This window comes from Sturnus vulgaris, chromosome 21 (assembly GCF_052056855.1).
Source record: "Sturnus vulgaris isolate bStuVul1 chromosome 21, bStuVul1.hap1, whole genome shotgun sequence".
In the NCBI taxonomy this organism is placed as follows: Eukaryota; Metazoa; Chordata; class Aves; order Passeriformes; family Sturnidae; genus Sturnus; species Sturnus vulgaris.
Genome location: NC_142263.1, coordinates 798,600 through 812,995, shown reverse-complemented (window position 1 = coordinate 812,995; position 14,396 = coordinate 798,600). Strand labels below are relative to the sequence as shown.

Genomic DNA, 14,396 nt, shown 5'->3' with positions numbered 1-14,396 from the left:
CAAGTTTGTGAGCTTCCCAGCTGAGCAGCCCTGTGAAGGTTTGGCAGCTGCATCCCTAAAGGAAGAGAATGGAAAACCCATAAATCAGCCTGAGTCATCTGCTGCAGGCCCTGGCAGTATGTGACAGCCTGGGGTGTGACACCCTGGATCCTCACCCAGGAAGAACTGAAAAATCATCTGAAAAATCACCCCACATGTGCCACTTGCAAGGAAAAGAAACACACCAAGAGTCCCGAGGAAGGAAAGTGTGGCTTCTTTATCTTCTCAAGTTTAGACAGAATTTCGGACAGATACATTGTCCTGAGCAGAGGGGATGAGTTGGCAGCTTGCAGACAGAACACAGCTTTTCACCCCTCCCACTCTGACACAAGGACAAGGGCCCTTCCAGCCCTCTGAACAGAGGAGGTGCTACCAACGTCCCCAGGACAGTTTGTGACACCAAGCAATTCCTAACAAGCTTGCAAACCCCTGGGGTTTTGCATATCCCTTTTTGCCTTTGTGTCCATAACGCACAAAATGTGGACTGGAGGGGGAAAAAACGTGAGAAAGGCAGCAGTGTGGTAACAGCCCTGTGAAGCTGAGTAACCCAGGGCTGCAGCTGGCTGCTGTAGGAGCCCCCGGGGTGAGCAGTGTGTGCTGGCTCGGAGCGAGGCTCCGACCCTCCAGGGAATCCTTACGTGAATCAGCTCAAACATCCACAAGCCATGAGCAATTCCGAGCAGCATTTCACAATATTCACTGGCTACAAGTCTGCCTTGTTCCAAGGAGTTGTCCAGGGATTAGCTGCAGGGAGCTGCTCAGGGCTCTTCCCTCTGCTGGCAGTGGGGGATGGAAGAGCAGGAACAGGATTGTGCTGTTTCAAATAAGTGCTACAATGTGCTTGGGGAGTTTATATAAACCAGCACTAATCCATGCTAGTGTTCACATCACCAAAAACATTCCAAACTTCTCCCTGCTCCTTGCTTTGACATTGTATCACTGCATAATTTTAAAAATGCTTTGCTGGCCTTGCTCACACTGGGGTAATTCCTGGCTCTTCCTCCAGCTGAATAGCTGATCCCATGGTTATTGCAATGCAGTGAGGCCACTGCTTTGGAATGAAATCACAGCTATTATCTGCAGTTAATCATCCTGCTGGGTGCTTCTCTGAAGTCCGTAGAGCAAAGAAGAGTCACTTGGTCGAGAAGAGGGGAAGAATTTAGGTATGCAAAAGGAGAAAAGAGGTAATGGAAGGAGAGAGGGATGTACAGAGCCGTTAATATAAAATCACAGAGAATGAGGTGCTCGCAGGGTCTCTTTCTCCAAGTTCTTTGTGAACAACTTCACTAACAGCAAAGTCAAAATTTTATCATAAACCAGATTGCCAGATTTAAATGCTGAACGAAAGTAACGCGGAAGGGTAGGAGACTCCTCCAGCCCCTGAAGCGGGGAGGCGCAGGCGGGAGGACGGGGGTCAGGCTGCGAACCGGGCACGGGCAGCGGAGCGGGGACGGGACCGCGAACGGCTGCGGGCGGCAGGGCAAGGCAGGGTAAGGCAGGACAAGGCAGGGCAAGACAAGGCCCCGGGAGGCCAGGCAGGGAAGGGCTGGACAGGACAGACGAGCAGAGCCGGAGAGCCGGACAGGGCAGAATGAGCAGAGCCGGGCAGGGCAGAGCCGGAGAGGGCAGAGCTGGCAGAGCCGGCAGGGCAGGGCCGGCAGGGCAGAGCTGGCACAGCGGGCAGGGCAGGGCAGAGCGGGCAGAGCAGAGCCGGCAGGGCAGAGCCAGCAAGGCAGGGCTGGCAGAGCGGGCAGGGCAGAGCCGGAGAGGGCAGAGCCAGCAGGGCAGAGCCGGTAGGGCAGAGCGGGCAGGGCAGAGCCGGCGGGGCAGAGCCAGCAGGGCAGGGCTGGCAGAGCGGGCAGGGCAGGGCCGGCAGGGCAGGGCCGCTCCGAGCCGCTCCCCCGCAGCCCGGCCCGGCCCCCGCGCTCCGCTCCCCGCCCCGCCGCCGCCGCCGCCGCCATCTTGCCCAGCCCGCGCCCGCCCGTCCCGCTCCGTGGCAGTCCCGTCGCTCCTTAGGCCGCCCGTCCATGGCCAGCTTTCCCCCGAGTGTCAACGAGAAGCTCATCGGTGAGCGGGGGGGACGGGCGGGCTCGCCGGGGGCAGCGCGGCCGGGCCCAGGCTCGGCCGGGGATCGAGCGGGGGCGGGCGGGCGCTCAGCCCATCGCGCACAGCGGCGCAGCGCGCTCGGGGCTGCCCGCGGGGAACGGGCGGGATCCGGGCACACGGGGCCATTGCGGGCACCCGGGGCCATTGCGGGCACCCGGGACCATTGCGGGCACCCGGGGCCATTGCGGGCACCCGGGGCCATTGCGGGCACCCGGGACCATTGCGGGCACACGGGGCCATTGCGGGCACACGGAGCCATTGCGGGCACACGGGGCCGTTGCGGGCACACGGAGCCCGTTCCCGGCGCACGGAGCCATTGCGGGCACACGAAGCCCGTCCCCGCCGCCGGTCCCCTCTCCCGGCCGTGGGCAGGCGCGGGCCTGGCGGCATCGCCCGTTTTGTTCCGTACCGGCTGTGGCACGGCCCACGGTGCGAGCAGCGCGTTCAGCACCGCGCGTTCCCTGCAGGGGCTCGTCCCCGCTGGGTTACACGGTGACACCGGGACCCTCCCGATGGCGTTAATGAACCCATGCAGGGTGCCCGTGCAGCCGGTGTAAGGCGGATGCTGCTCGGATCTCCCTCTCAAGGATGTCCCTGTCTCGGATCTCCCTCTCAAGGATCTCCTCTGTCCCCCCCAGCTCGGGCGCGCACGGTCGGAGAGCTCCTGGCCCCCACGTCTCCCTTTGACAAGAAGTGCGGCCGCGAGAACTGGACGGTCGCGTTCGCCCCCGATGGCTCGTACCTGGCGTGGTCACAGGGACATCGCATAGTGAAGCTGGTCCCCTGGGCGCAGTGCCTCCACAACTTGTAAGGCAAACCGCTGTGGCTTTCGGTGCACCTGAAAAACAGGAGGCTTTAAAAACAGGAGATAGCTTCAGATCAATTAAAATGCATGTATTGGTCTTCTAGGCTTTGACAGCTTGGGGAAACATTAATTCCTTAAAATGACAGCTGTTCTGTCTCTTTCTGTGTGGCCAGCAAGAGGAACAACTATTGCAACCTCACAAAGCCTATGGAGGAGTGACTTGTTAATCAATTCAGACACCCTAAAATAAGAGGAAGTTAGAATGAAAAGGGAATTTAGAGATTTGGGCAGATCTGGTCCTTTACACTTCCTATCACGATGCTGTTTGGCTTTGCCTTTTAGGAATTTACTTAAGGGCAGACCTCTTTCCTTATCATCCTTGTCAGAATGCAAGTGGAGTTCCAAAACACACATTTTATTGGCACTTGCAGGTTGCATGTTAGCGAAGTTGGTAGCTGGCCACTGCAGTTCTGTAGCTGGTTACATTTCTCTGACCCATTTTCCCCCCCTTTTGGGGGTGGTTAATTGTTTTCCATCTGCTGGACAATCAGCATCTCTTTGCAGGGTTTAACACATGTAAGGAATTGAAGGAAACTTATTCAGCAGAAAATCCTAGAAATTTTTGTAGCTCATTTTTCTATAAATGCTTCAAAACTGTTGGGTTTTGCAGTAGGTTACGTTAGCATCTCGCTCTCTACAGAGGTAAAACTATATACAGAATATTCGCATTATTTTCTGTTGGAAGCTTTCCAGGTGCTGGCAATTTTTCTCAGATATAAGCAAAAGCCACTTTTATAATTTGGAAGTAAAAACGCACCGTTTTGTGCCTCAGAGATGTACAACTCCCAGATTTCATTCCCCCATGAGGAAGGGTGTGTTTCTGGGGGTAACTGGTGCTGTGTTTGTGCCGCCCTCACAGCGTGCTGCACGGCACCAAGAATGGCACGAACGCCGGCAGCGCGCGGCTGCCGCGGCACAGCAGCGAGAGCAGCCAGAAGAACAAACCCTGTGAGCACATCATCGACTGCGGGGACATCGTGTGGAGCCTGGCCTTCGGCTCCTCCGTGCCCGACAAGCAGAGCCGCTGTGTCAACATCGAGTGGCACCGCTTCAAGTTCGGGCAGGAGCAGCTGCTGCTCGCCACCGGCCTCAACAACGGCCGCATCAAGATCTGGGATGTGTACACGGGTGAGTGCAGGGAGCTCGGGGCACACCCCGAGATCCTGAGCTACAGGGAACGTCCAGTCCAGCTCCTGGCCTGCCCCAGGACACCCCAGCACTGCCACCCTGTCCCTGAGAGCCTTGTCCAAACGTCCCTTGTCACGCTCAGGTGCCAACTCACACTTCGTGCAGTGATGATATTGTCAGTACACACCAGGAATTGGTTATAGAATTGTAACTGGGAACTGAGCCTTGAATACAAATTCAAAAATATTAAAAATCATGAGCTCCTGCAAACAGAAGTAAGGAGAAACTGCCAAAGGAACAAGAGAGGAAGGTCGTGCTTTGAGATGTGAGACATGGCAGATACAAAATAATTAAATGTATGCATACATACATTGGTTGTTTACTCAATAGTCTTCCTAGTTTTACCATACTTTAAAAACATGAAATTGATAGTTTATGTTGATGAGGACCTTTTATTTTTTAAAAAAGAAAAGGAATTACTCAAAAAGATTGACTCTGAACTTAGGGACTTTCAGTTTTGCTGGTAGCACAGCTGGTAGGTTAGAGAGAACTCAGTTAAAAAAAAAAAAAGACTATTGAATAATTTGTTCTTGTAAATTGAAGCTTAGAACAGGTATGTCTATCAAAAGACAAGCCTTGCCTTATTTGTGAGGTTCTAGTATATAGATTTTGTAGCTTTTCCAGGAGTTGCCTCTCAACACAGGAGAGTGAAAGGATCCATGTGCTGTTCATTGTAGGGAGCATTTCTACAAAGAAAATTGTCTTTACATGCTGTAATTATATATTCAGTCTTTGTATCCATAAAGCATTTGATCTAAGTAGAGTAGTCCTTCATGTTAAATTGTGGTGTTTTCATGTAACAGGAAAACTCCTCCTTAACCTGATGGACCACACAGAAGTTGTCAGAGATTTAACCTTTGCCCCCGATGGCAGCCTGATTCTTGTGTCTGCATCCAGAGACAAAACCCTGCGAGTGTGGGACCTGAAAGATGATGGTAATGTCTGGACTTCACCTGCTCTAATACCTGACAGAAGTATCCATGTACTCGCCTCTTTTATTGCTCTAGACTCAGTTTGGTCAGGATTGCTTAAAAACTGCGTGTTCTGTTAGTCACTCACTGTGCACCCCTTGGAATGCCTTATCTGTCTGAACCCTGGAGGCAGGAGCAGGTATTGGGCTAAGAGTGCATGAAGTGACCTTTCTGAATAGGGACATGTAAGTAGAGGCTGCATCCCAGGGGTTTATTTCTGTGTAGAATGACTCTGCAAGAAGTTTGAGAAAATAACACAAAATTTCACAAAGGAATAACTAATTTGGGAAAGCTTTTCCATCTGAATTCTGTAATAATTAACCAATTCTTACAGCAATGCCTTTCTGTTTAGGAAACATGATGAAGGTGCTGAGAGGCCATCCGAACTGGGTGTATGGCTGTGCATTCTCTCCAGACTCCTCCATCCTCTGTTCTGTTGGAGCTAGTAAAGCAGTATGTGTCAGAGTTTCTTGTTCTTTAATCCTCCTGAATTGTGTGCATAATCATTTTAAATCTAAGTAACATTAAGCTTGTGCTCGGTGTCATGAACTTCTAATGTTTGATGATGATGTAAAAGTGCATGAAATTAAACTGGCAAATGGTGCATTGAGACCCTGATTTGTGAATGGAACTTGCACTGCTTTTAGTTGAAGAGGCTGTAAGTGTGGAGAAATAGGTCTGCACAGGGTCATGGCATAAAACAAAGACCACTAAAGCTGCCAGTGTTAAAAGATACGTAGACTGATGCATAAAGCTATTTTGGTTTTGATTTTGTCCTTCCTATTTCATGCTCAATGAGAAAGACTTCACAAAGTCTGATCCAGTCAGGGCACCTCCTGCTGAACAAAAACGATCCTCCTTGTTTTCCCATACCAGTGGCAGTGGTGCCTAAGAGTTAGAGGGAAGAGGAGCACACTGGTTTTGCTTCCATCCTAATGCCCTGCTAGAGAACTGAAAGCAGTGCAGGTAACGCATGTATGCCATAAGCTGCTCCTGGCACTGAGGAGTTAGGGCAGAGCAGAAAGGGCAGTTCAGCCTGGTTCCAGGGGCTCTGTAGGCAGTGTAGTGCAGCCTCCAAAGGCCCGGTTGAGGCACTGCCATCACTCTGTGGGAGTGCTCATTGTCCACCTCGGTGAGAGCGGCCGAGCTCTGGGGTTTGGCTCTGTAAGTGGAGCAGAGGGGGATGTGTACATTGCTGTCTCGAGGCTGTGTGTTTTCCATAAGCTTCTTGCTTTCCCTGTCACAGGTGGTGGCAGCAATATTGGTGTGATTGAGTTAAGCTGGCACCACTCTGAGGAGCACAGTGGTGTTGGTGGGCAGAGAGTGGCAGCTCTGGCCGCCAGCCCGGCGAGCTGTGCCGTCTGTACCGTAGGACGAAGTAACCTTGCCCTCGGCTGCAAGGGGTCCTGTACGTACACAGGTGCTGCTCCATGTCCACTGTCTGCTTGCTTGCTTGCTTTTTTTTTTTTTTCTTTTTTGTTTTTGTTTTTTTGTTTTTTAATAATTTTCACAGCAGTGAAACACACTGACTCCTCAAACTTAGTTTCCAGTTTTATGGAATGGTGGGGTCTCCTTGGAAAAAAATTAGTGAACGTGTTTGTAACTGACTGTAAAATGCTTCAGAGTTAGGCAGTGTGGGAGGCACTAAGGCTGAGTTTCTTCTGGTCAAATGTAAATTTGTCCAAGATGTCAGAATTTAACCTGAGCAGTAAAACTGTCAAGGGAGAAATCAAGGCTGCTAATGAGCTCTTTGAGGGACATAACAGCTTTTGCTAAAGACTTACATTCCTATAAAACCATGCTGCAGTATATGGATAGTTCCTATTAAGTAATTCTGCACAGTCCTTATTTTGATTATATATAATGTACAACTGCATGTAAAATACTGTAATGTTCTATGAATTCTTATAATACACTGTGCAATTAGGGTAAATTGTAATATTAATGTTGTTTGTTACTGTTGACTTGATTTTAAATGCCTAAATTCTTTCTAATAATGTGGTTAGACTTCCCTGTTGTTTTGCCAAAGACATAACTTTTGGCTGTGAAAATTCTTTTTGCTTGCAGTATCTGTTTCTCTTCCTAGGCTGACGTTGGTGATCCAAGCAATTGTAAACAAGTGATCTTAAACTCAAAGGGATGCCACTGGAGTAACAATATGTTAACCTTACATTTTCTGTCTGTATATTTCTTAAAATTTTGGTAGTTACTGAAAAGAGGGGATTGTAGAGTTTAACCCTATTTATTTATGAATATTTTAATAAAATAGTTTTGTAATACATGAATTTCAGTAAGCTACATGGTTAAATTGTGTTGCCTTTATCTTATATTTTGGCTTATTTTGTTAATAACATTTAACAAATTTGAGTTAGAACTTGCATGTCTGCTTTAATTATTTTTTTAAAAAAAACCTTGATTTTAATCTGAGTATGACACTGAGCATATTTCTTAATTGTAGTAATTTATAATACCTGATTTTAATATAATCCTAAATAAGACTAGCTATACTTAAAAAACAAATTAAATGCTTCATTGCCTCTCAGAGCAGAGCTATAACATCAGCTCATTTAATTGCAGGTTTTCCTCTGGGATATGGATAAATACTCCATGTTAAGGAAACTTGAAGGCCATCACAATGATGTTGTAGCTTGTGAGTTCTCTCCTGATGGAGCATTACTGGCTACTGCATCTTATGATACTCGAGTCTATGTCTGGGATCCACATACTGGAGTGATCCTTAGGGAGTTTGGGTAAGTAAAGCCCTCCAATGTGGGAACTTTATCCTAGAGCAGGCTTGGAAATGAGCAGTGGCAGAGGCTGGAGGTTGTTCTTCCACCTGAGGGACAATTTACAGCAGTGATAGTTTAATGTGTCCTAAGCTGTTCAACAAGGCTGCAGAGCACACAGTCCCCAGCCCGTGCTTAGCTGGTTAAACACGGTTTGTTTGTCAGTCCTGAGCTGTGCTGTGCTGTGCTGTGCTGTGCTGTGCTGTGCTGTGCTGCCTGAGCCCTGCCCAGCTGCAGGGATGTCCCTGAATGTGTCTGTGTCCCAGCCCAGCTGCAGGGCTGTCCCTGACTGTGTCCGTGTCCCTGTGTCCCTGCCCAGCTGCAGGGCTGTCCCTGACTGTGTCCGTGTCCCTGTGTCCCTGCACAGGCACCTGTTTCCCCCGCCCACGCCGATCTTCGCGGGCGGTGCCAATGACCGCTGGGTGCGCTCCGTGTCCTTCAGCCACGACGGGCTGCACGTGGCCAGCCTGGCCGACGACAAGTGAGTGTGCCAGGGGCACTGCACCCTGAATTCCTGCCCTGCCACAGGAGCCTCGGTACTGCCAGCTCAGCTGGGCTCCTGTGCTTCCTTGTGCAGCACAGAGAAAACAGCAGGAACAATTAAAATCTCGCTCTGATAATTTCCTGTGTTGTTCCTTCCCCCTCAGAATGGTGAGGTTCTGGAGAATTGATGAAGAATACCCTGTACAAGTTGCACCTCTGAACAATGGGCTCTGCTGTACTTTCTCTACTGATGGCAGTGTTCTGGCTGCAGGGCAAGTACAGACTTGTTTTCCTTTTTGAAATATGAAGGTAACACAAGAGATAGAAAACAGTGGCTCAGTGTTCTGAGAATCTGCAGTGGTGACTTGCATCCTGGTGCTTCTGACTGGTACTGTTTGTTTAAACATGCCTGAGATAGCAGTAAAATCAATCAGCTGATAAACCCATTTCTTATCTTTAAAAATAAATATGTGAGACCCAAAACATGAGGATTGGAAGAAGTCCATCAGATAGCTGAGGGCAGTTCTGTGTCAGGTGGCACAGCTGCTGGGAGATCTGCTCCTGTTGCACAGACAAGTTGCTTATTGTGCTGCTGTAGCTTAAAATAGGAACTGGAGTGAATGAGGATCTGGAGCAGGTGGAACTGGGCACCAGCAAGTCCCCTCCTAGTGGTGTGTGTGTGAGTTGGTAGCAGGCTGAGCTGGTTCGTGTGTGTAACCTGGGGGTTCTGTGGGGTTTTGCAGGACCCAGGATGGCAGTGTGTACTTCTGGGCCACCCCCAGGCAGGTGTCCAGCCTGCAGCACCTGTGTCGCATGGCCATCCGCAGGGTGATGCCCACCAGCCAAGTCAGGAACCTGCCTATCCCCTGCAAAGTGCTGGAGTTCCTCTGTTACCAGATTTGAGTTATGGGAGAAGAAAGAAACAAACACGAAACCAACAACTGGGAGGTGGTCCGGCTGCTGAAACTGGCTACAAACACTTTACAAAATCCTCAAACTGTACAGCCTTTAAGCTTAAAACTCTACAGGTTTTCAAGAGCTATTTAAAGTGATAACCTAAATACTATTTTATCAAAATGCCTGACAGGTAATTTTTTTACTATTTATAGAAAACACAGTAGAAGTATTCCTGGTGTTCTCAATTTTCTAAAATATAACTGTGAAAACATGTACATATATAGACATAAGCTGCTACATGTTATCAATGTACCTTTAAAAATTGCTTGTATGATTTTTCATGTGTCTCATGTATATATTGCTTTGGTAGAGCCATGATGCATCTGAGCTGTAAGTGGAAGGACAGCTGTTCTGGCACACTGAGGTAGGAAAACTTTGACTTACAGAGCAGTTAAGCTTCCTTCTGTACATTGGCTGGGGTCCAGGAAGCTGCCCCCAGGTCAGACCTTGTGCTAGTTAATTTGTGAGGAGGTACAGCGTGGCTTTGTAGAGAGCAGTGTGTGGGGAAGAGCAGGAGGTTAAAAGGGTTGCAGTGTATCTAATGCAACCCAGGACCATGTCAGCTGAAGGCTTTATGCTCCATAGCAGCAAACCAGGTGAAATTTCAGTATTGGGCAGTGTTAGAGAAAACTGTTTCCTTACATTTCTGAAAATCTGACTACTGTATTATTGCCTGATACTGTGTCTGTAATGGGAGACATTAACAGACTCAGTTTATTATCCTTTAACCCTGTAATATCTGTTTGGGGGTGATTATTGGTTAATGGCCAAAGATAAGCAAAATACTTGGTTTTGCCTTCTGTTATTTATCTGTACCTGCAGATATAAAGAATGTATGCATTGCATAAAATGCCTGATTATATATATTTTTGTTGAATTTTGTATTAAAAACTTGTATAAAAGTTTTCTGGTATCTCATCTGGTGACTGATTTATCAACACTGTCTGGTGAGGCCTGGTTTGTGCTGCCAGACAGATGCTTACAGAGCTCTCTAAAGCCATGACAGTGTTAGAAGCACGTGTGAGCTACAAATCTGCTTATTTAAGTACTTCCATGAGCTGAGCTAAAAGCTGAGCTTGCCATGAGCCTGTTTCTGCAAGATCACAGTTCAGCCCTGGGTCAGCAAGTAGAATTCAATGTGGGGTCTTGCAGGAGACTCTTACTGGTGGGTCCCCTCAGGTTGTGTTCACCAAAAGCTCTGATTTATGGAAGTGGAGGAAGAAAACAACATCCCAGCTCCCCCTTTGACCAGCTCTGCCTGCAGGAGCTCTCTGTTTGCTCTAACCTTTCTCCCAGGACACAAATGATAGTGTTAGGCCAAGTACACAAGCTTTGCTCATTAGTGAGGCTATTTGTAATAATGTACCACATTTACAAGCCTCTTCCTGCCATGCTGGGACACCACGAGGTGAGGTCTGATCCCCAGCGTCCCCCACATCCCAGCTGTGAGCACAGAACACACCTGGGCCCTTCAGCAGGGCCAGGCTCCTCCCAGCTGCTCTTCAGTAACCTCTGTCAGGGGGGAAGGGAACAAGCCAAGGACAGCACCATGGGACAGGGAAAGAGCTCCAGCCCCACGAGGCCATCCAGGCTGGCCCTCAGGTGAGGGGCAGAGGGGCAAGGAGGGCTCAGGATGCAGGGACAGGGGACAGAGTGGCCTGTGCCTGAGGCACTGCCTGCAGTGACCATCTGAAACTGATGGGAGAGAAGCAAATCCTACAGAAAACTGAAGCTTCAGCCATGAGGAAATTCCTCTGGAATGCTCTGAAAACAGTTTGTTTTCCACATTCATATATGGTGTGTTAGTTGAATCATGACTGAATAACACTGCTGAGTACTGTGTGAGGTTTGTTGTTCCAATGCTAGACCAGGACTTCCATTGGAGCACTTTAGAAATGGGGTGGATGAATCCTGTGACCTTTTCCTGGTATATTACAATAGTCTCATAAAGGACAGAGGTTATGTAAGATCCCATGGGAAATCTGGTAGAGGTGTCAGGCAGAAACTTGTTTATCCAAGTAATTATTTCAGATTAGAAGCACCTGAGTAAGGCAAGCAGGGTTTCTGTGGGATGCTGGCTTCTGCACAAGGACAAGTTTGTTTAATAAACACTGCTCTGCACCCAAATCCCACTGCAATGAGCTGGATCAGAACAGCCCTCGTTATTGATGTACTAGAACCAAAAGAAAGCCAGAGTAAACTTCAGATAAGTCATGATAACACTGTTAGTTATCAGCAAGGTTATGCCTTGTGTTACCAGCTAATTCCAGACAGAAGTTCTGGGGCAGATAAGATTTATTTCTAATATGAGATTAGAAGCTCCTGAATGCTCACTTTTATTACAGCTGGCTGAGTTCTTTGTAGTATCAAGGAGAAAAATATTTATTTATGGGCTCTAATAAGAGTTGCTTCACTGGGGTTCCCTGACAGAAATCATTATTCCCTCTCCCTGTCTGAGCTCACTTCTCAGCCTATACAAATGTTAAAGACTCCTCAGCTGCCCCCTGCACGCTGAGGGGAGGAACTGCTCCAATTTCACTGGGGAGTTCTGCCCACTTCTTCAGGTGCCTGACACACAGCTCCACCTCACAGCTGTGCAGGTAAGGCCCACTGCCCCTCCCGTGTGAGCCCAGGCCTGCTCATGGAGAGCATTTAACCAAGCACTATGGTTTCACTGATGCTCCTCTCCCCTCCTGCTTCAAAAGCCAAGCACTTCTTTGGGAAGGCTGTCTCAATCTGCTTCCTGATACAACAGCAATTGTAGTAAAAGTCTAACACCAAGATAAATGCTAGGATGGAAAAACTAATTTGAAATTATATGGGAAGCATTTTTATTGGTGTATGTTACTAACAATGTAAATTCACACCTTCTGGGGCAACTGCCCAGAAGCTGTTAGGGTGTTTGATGATATGATTAATTATGACCAGCTCCTTGTGGTCACTGCAGAAGGAACAAGTCCAGAAGAAATACTTAAAATATTGCTTCATCTTAATTGCATCAGAGGAAAGGAAAAAAACCAAAAAAATTCCAAGGTCCACTGCAGATAAGAGCAATGAGAAGAGTTTGGGCAGAACTTTGATCCTGATGTGGCATGTCACAAGACAGGTACGTGTCTGCTGCTGCCCCAGTCCAGAGAGCTGCTCTGCCTTCGGTGACTGGCACGTCAGGAAAAGGCAGAGCTGAGAAAGTCCCCTCCCTACCTTCCAACAGGTCTGTGACACAGCCCAGGGCCACCTGGCCTCCAAGGGAGGTCTGAACTTGCCAAGTGGTTTCCTTCAGCTGGTCCCAGAGGTTCAGATAGTTCTGATACTCAAGTGAAGCAGTTACAATGAGCACGTTTTGAGAACAAACAGGAACTAGGAGGAGGCATGCTGCTTCTGTACTTGTATAAATCACACTAAATCTGGCCTGCACTTTGCCAGTTCTCTGACCTCAGTGCTCTCACAGATGAATTTGATTTGCTGCCTAGAGAATCCTCTCCTGACTCTACTCCTGCACAACATTACAAATACAGATCTAATTAAACAGAGTCCATCATGGCAATAACCTGAGCAACAACTGTCCAGGCTCTAATGAAGCATATTCATAGCAAAGGCTTGCAATAAAGCAAGGGACCTTTGGGATACACTCGTGTATATCTCTGTGGGGGGAGTGCCTCCATCCATGTGTGTCTGTGTGTAACTCACTTCCAGGGGTTATTCTGGAGCCTGGGAAAAGCTCAGTGCTTGCACAGTGACAGTACTGCACTGGAAAGGCAGCAACTGGGAGGGCATTTACCTCTCAGGGGAAGGTACAAAGACCCCCTTGGCATGCCCAGGTTTATTGACTCTGTGCTCTGGATCGTGAGACATTAGAGAGGCTGGAAGTGGGCTGGGTGAAGAGCTGCCAGGATGGCATTTGGCCAACACAAGTATTGCAGCTTCTGCTGGAACTGCTGAACACCAGCAGAAGAAAAGCTGCTTGGGACACAGCCCCAGCCCTGGCCTGTCACACACACACTGCAGGGACAGCCCCAGCCCAGCACAGCCCCAGAACAGCATGGTACACAGGCCAGACCATGAGCTCTTTTGGCACCAAACTGCAATAAAAATGAATTCAAGATGTCCATCTGTGTGGATGGAGAACTTCTGAAATTACACTTTTCCTATGGAGTTCTTTGCCCAAGGAAATTAAGCCAGAACCAGCCCCCAGACTCCTCTGAACAGGGATCCATCCTCCTACGTTGTCTGGGAAGATACTCTGTGCACTGTGGTGTGCTGAGAAGGGTTCCCTCTTTTTAGTATCACTTCCATCTAGTTCATAAGAAATACGATGTTGAGGGCTTTTTCTTAGTCTATTTTTTTCTTGAATCTATAATTGTTCTTGGCTTCAACAGCAGATATTATTAACTACTTATTATTACGAAACAAACCAGTATTCTGACTAACCAATTATCCTAAATCATACTTTAAACAAAACATAACTCAGTAGCATTTATGGGGAAATGTAAGGATAATAACATTTGGAATATTTATGGGAACCTGGAGATGTTTGAATTATCTTCATTTGTGCACTACAGTAGCATCCAAGCCTTTAATAAAAAAGTCTCTCTAATCCAAACAACTCCTAAGTTAAACAGACAAGAGACAAAGCTATGAACAGAAAACGTAATCCCTCACTTAGAGGTAAATAAATGAGGCACAGAAAGGGATTCTAAAGGAAACTGTGGCCAACCTCAGAAACTGCTTTTCCTCCCTGATGTGGTCAGAAAGTCCCTTTGGCACGGGCCTGTCATGCTTCTCAAACAAATGTCAAATGTAAATGCAGCTCCTTATGGTCAGTCTGCAGGGCCTGCTCCAGAGGCTTTCTTCATTCAGCACAGGCACAGCTCTACTGCTGCCTTGATTTTCTCTGCTCTTTCAAACTCTGGTCTTGTGGTTTCACTCCAAGTACCAGTGCTCTTAAATGTTCAATTCCCAGAGCAAGTGACCTGAGCTGAATCCCTTCTCAAAGCAAGAGGA

General features: G+C 48.1%; 1 protein-coding gene and 1 long non-coding RNA gene across 2 annotated transcripts; both read left to right on the top strand.

The window, feature by feature from the left end:
* Nucleotides 1-1,944: 1,944 nt before the first annotated feature.
* WSB1 (WD repeat and SOCS box containing 1) lies at nt 1,945-10,301 on the top strand. The gene is made up of 9 exons (XM_014881138.2): nt 1,945-2,106; nt 2,784-2,952; nt 3,870-4,138; nt 5,002-5,133; nt 5,522-5,622; nt 7,747-7,919; nt 8,323-8,436; nt 8,603-8,710; nt 9,182-10,301. Exons 1-9 carry the CDS (start codon nt 2,067-2,069, stop codon nt 9,339-9,341), a joined length of 1,266 nt encoding a protein of 421 aa, XP_014736624.2. The 5' UTR covers nt 1,945-2,066; the 3' UTR covers nt 9,342-10,301.
* LOC148221471 (uncharacterized) lies at nt 6,438-7,427 on the top strand. The gene is made up of 2 exons (XR_015807972.1): nt 6,438-6,577; nt 7,256-7,427. It is a non-coding gene; the product is annotated as an uncharacterized LOC148221471 (long non-coding RNA).
* Nucleotides 10,302-14,396: the final 4,095 nt, after the last annotated feature.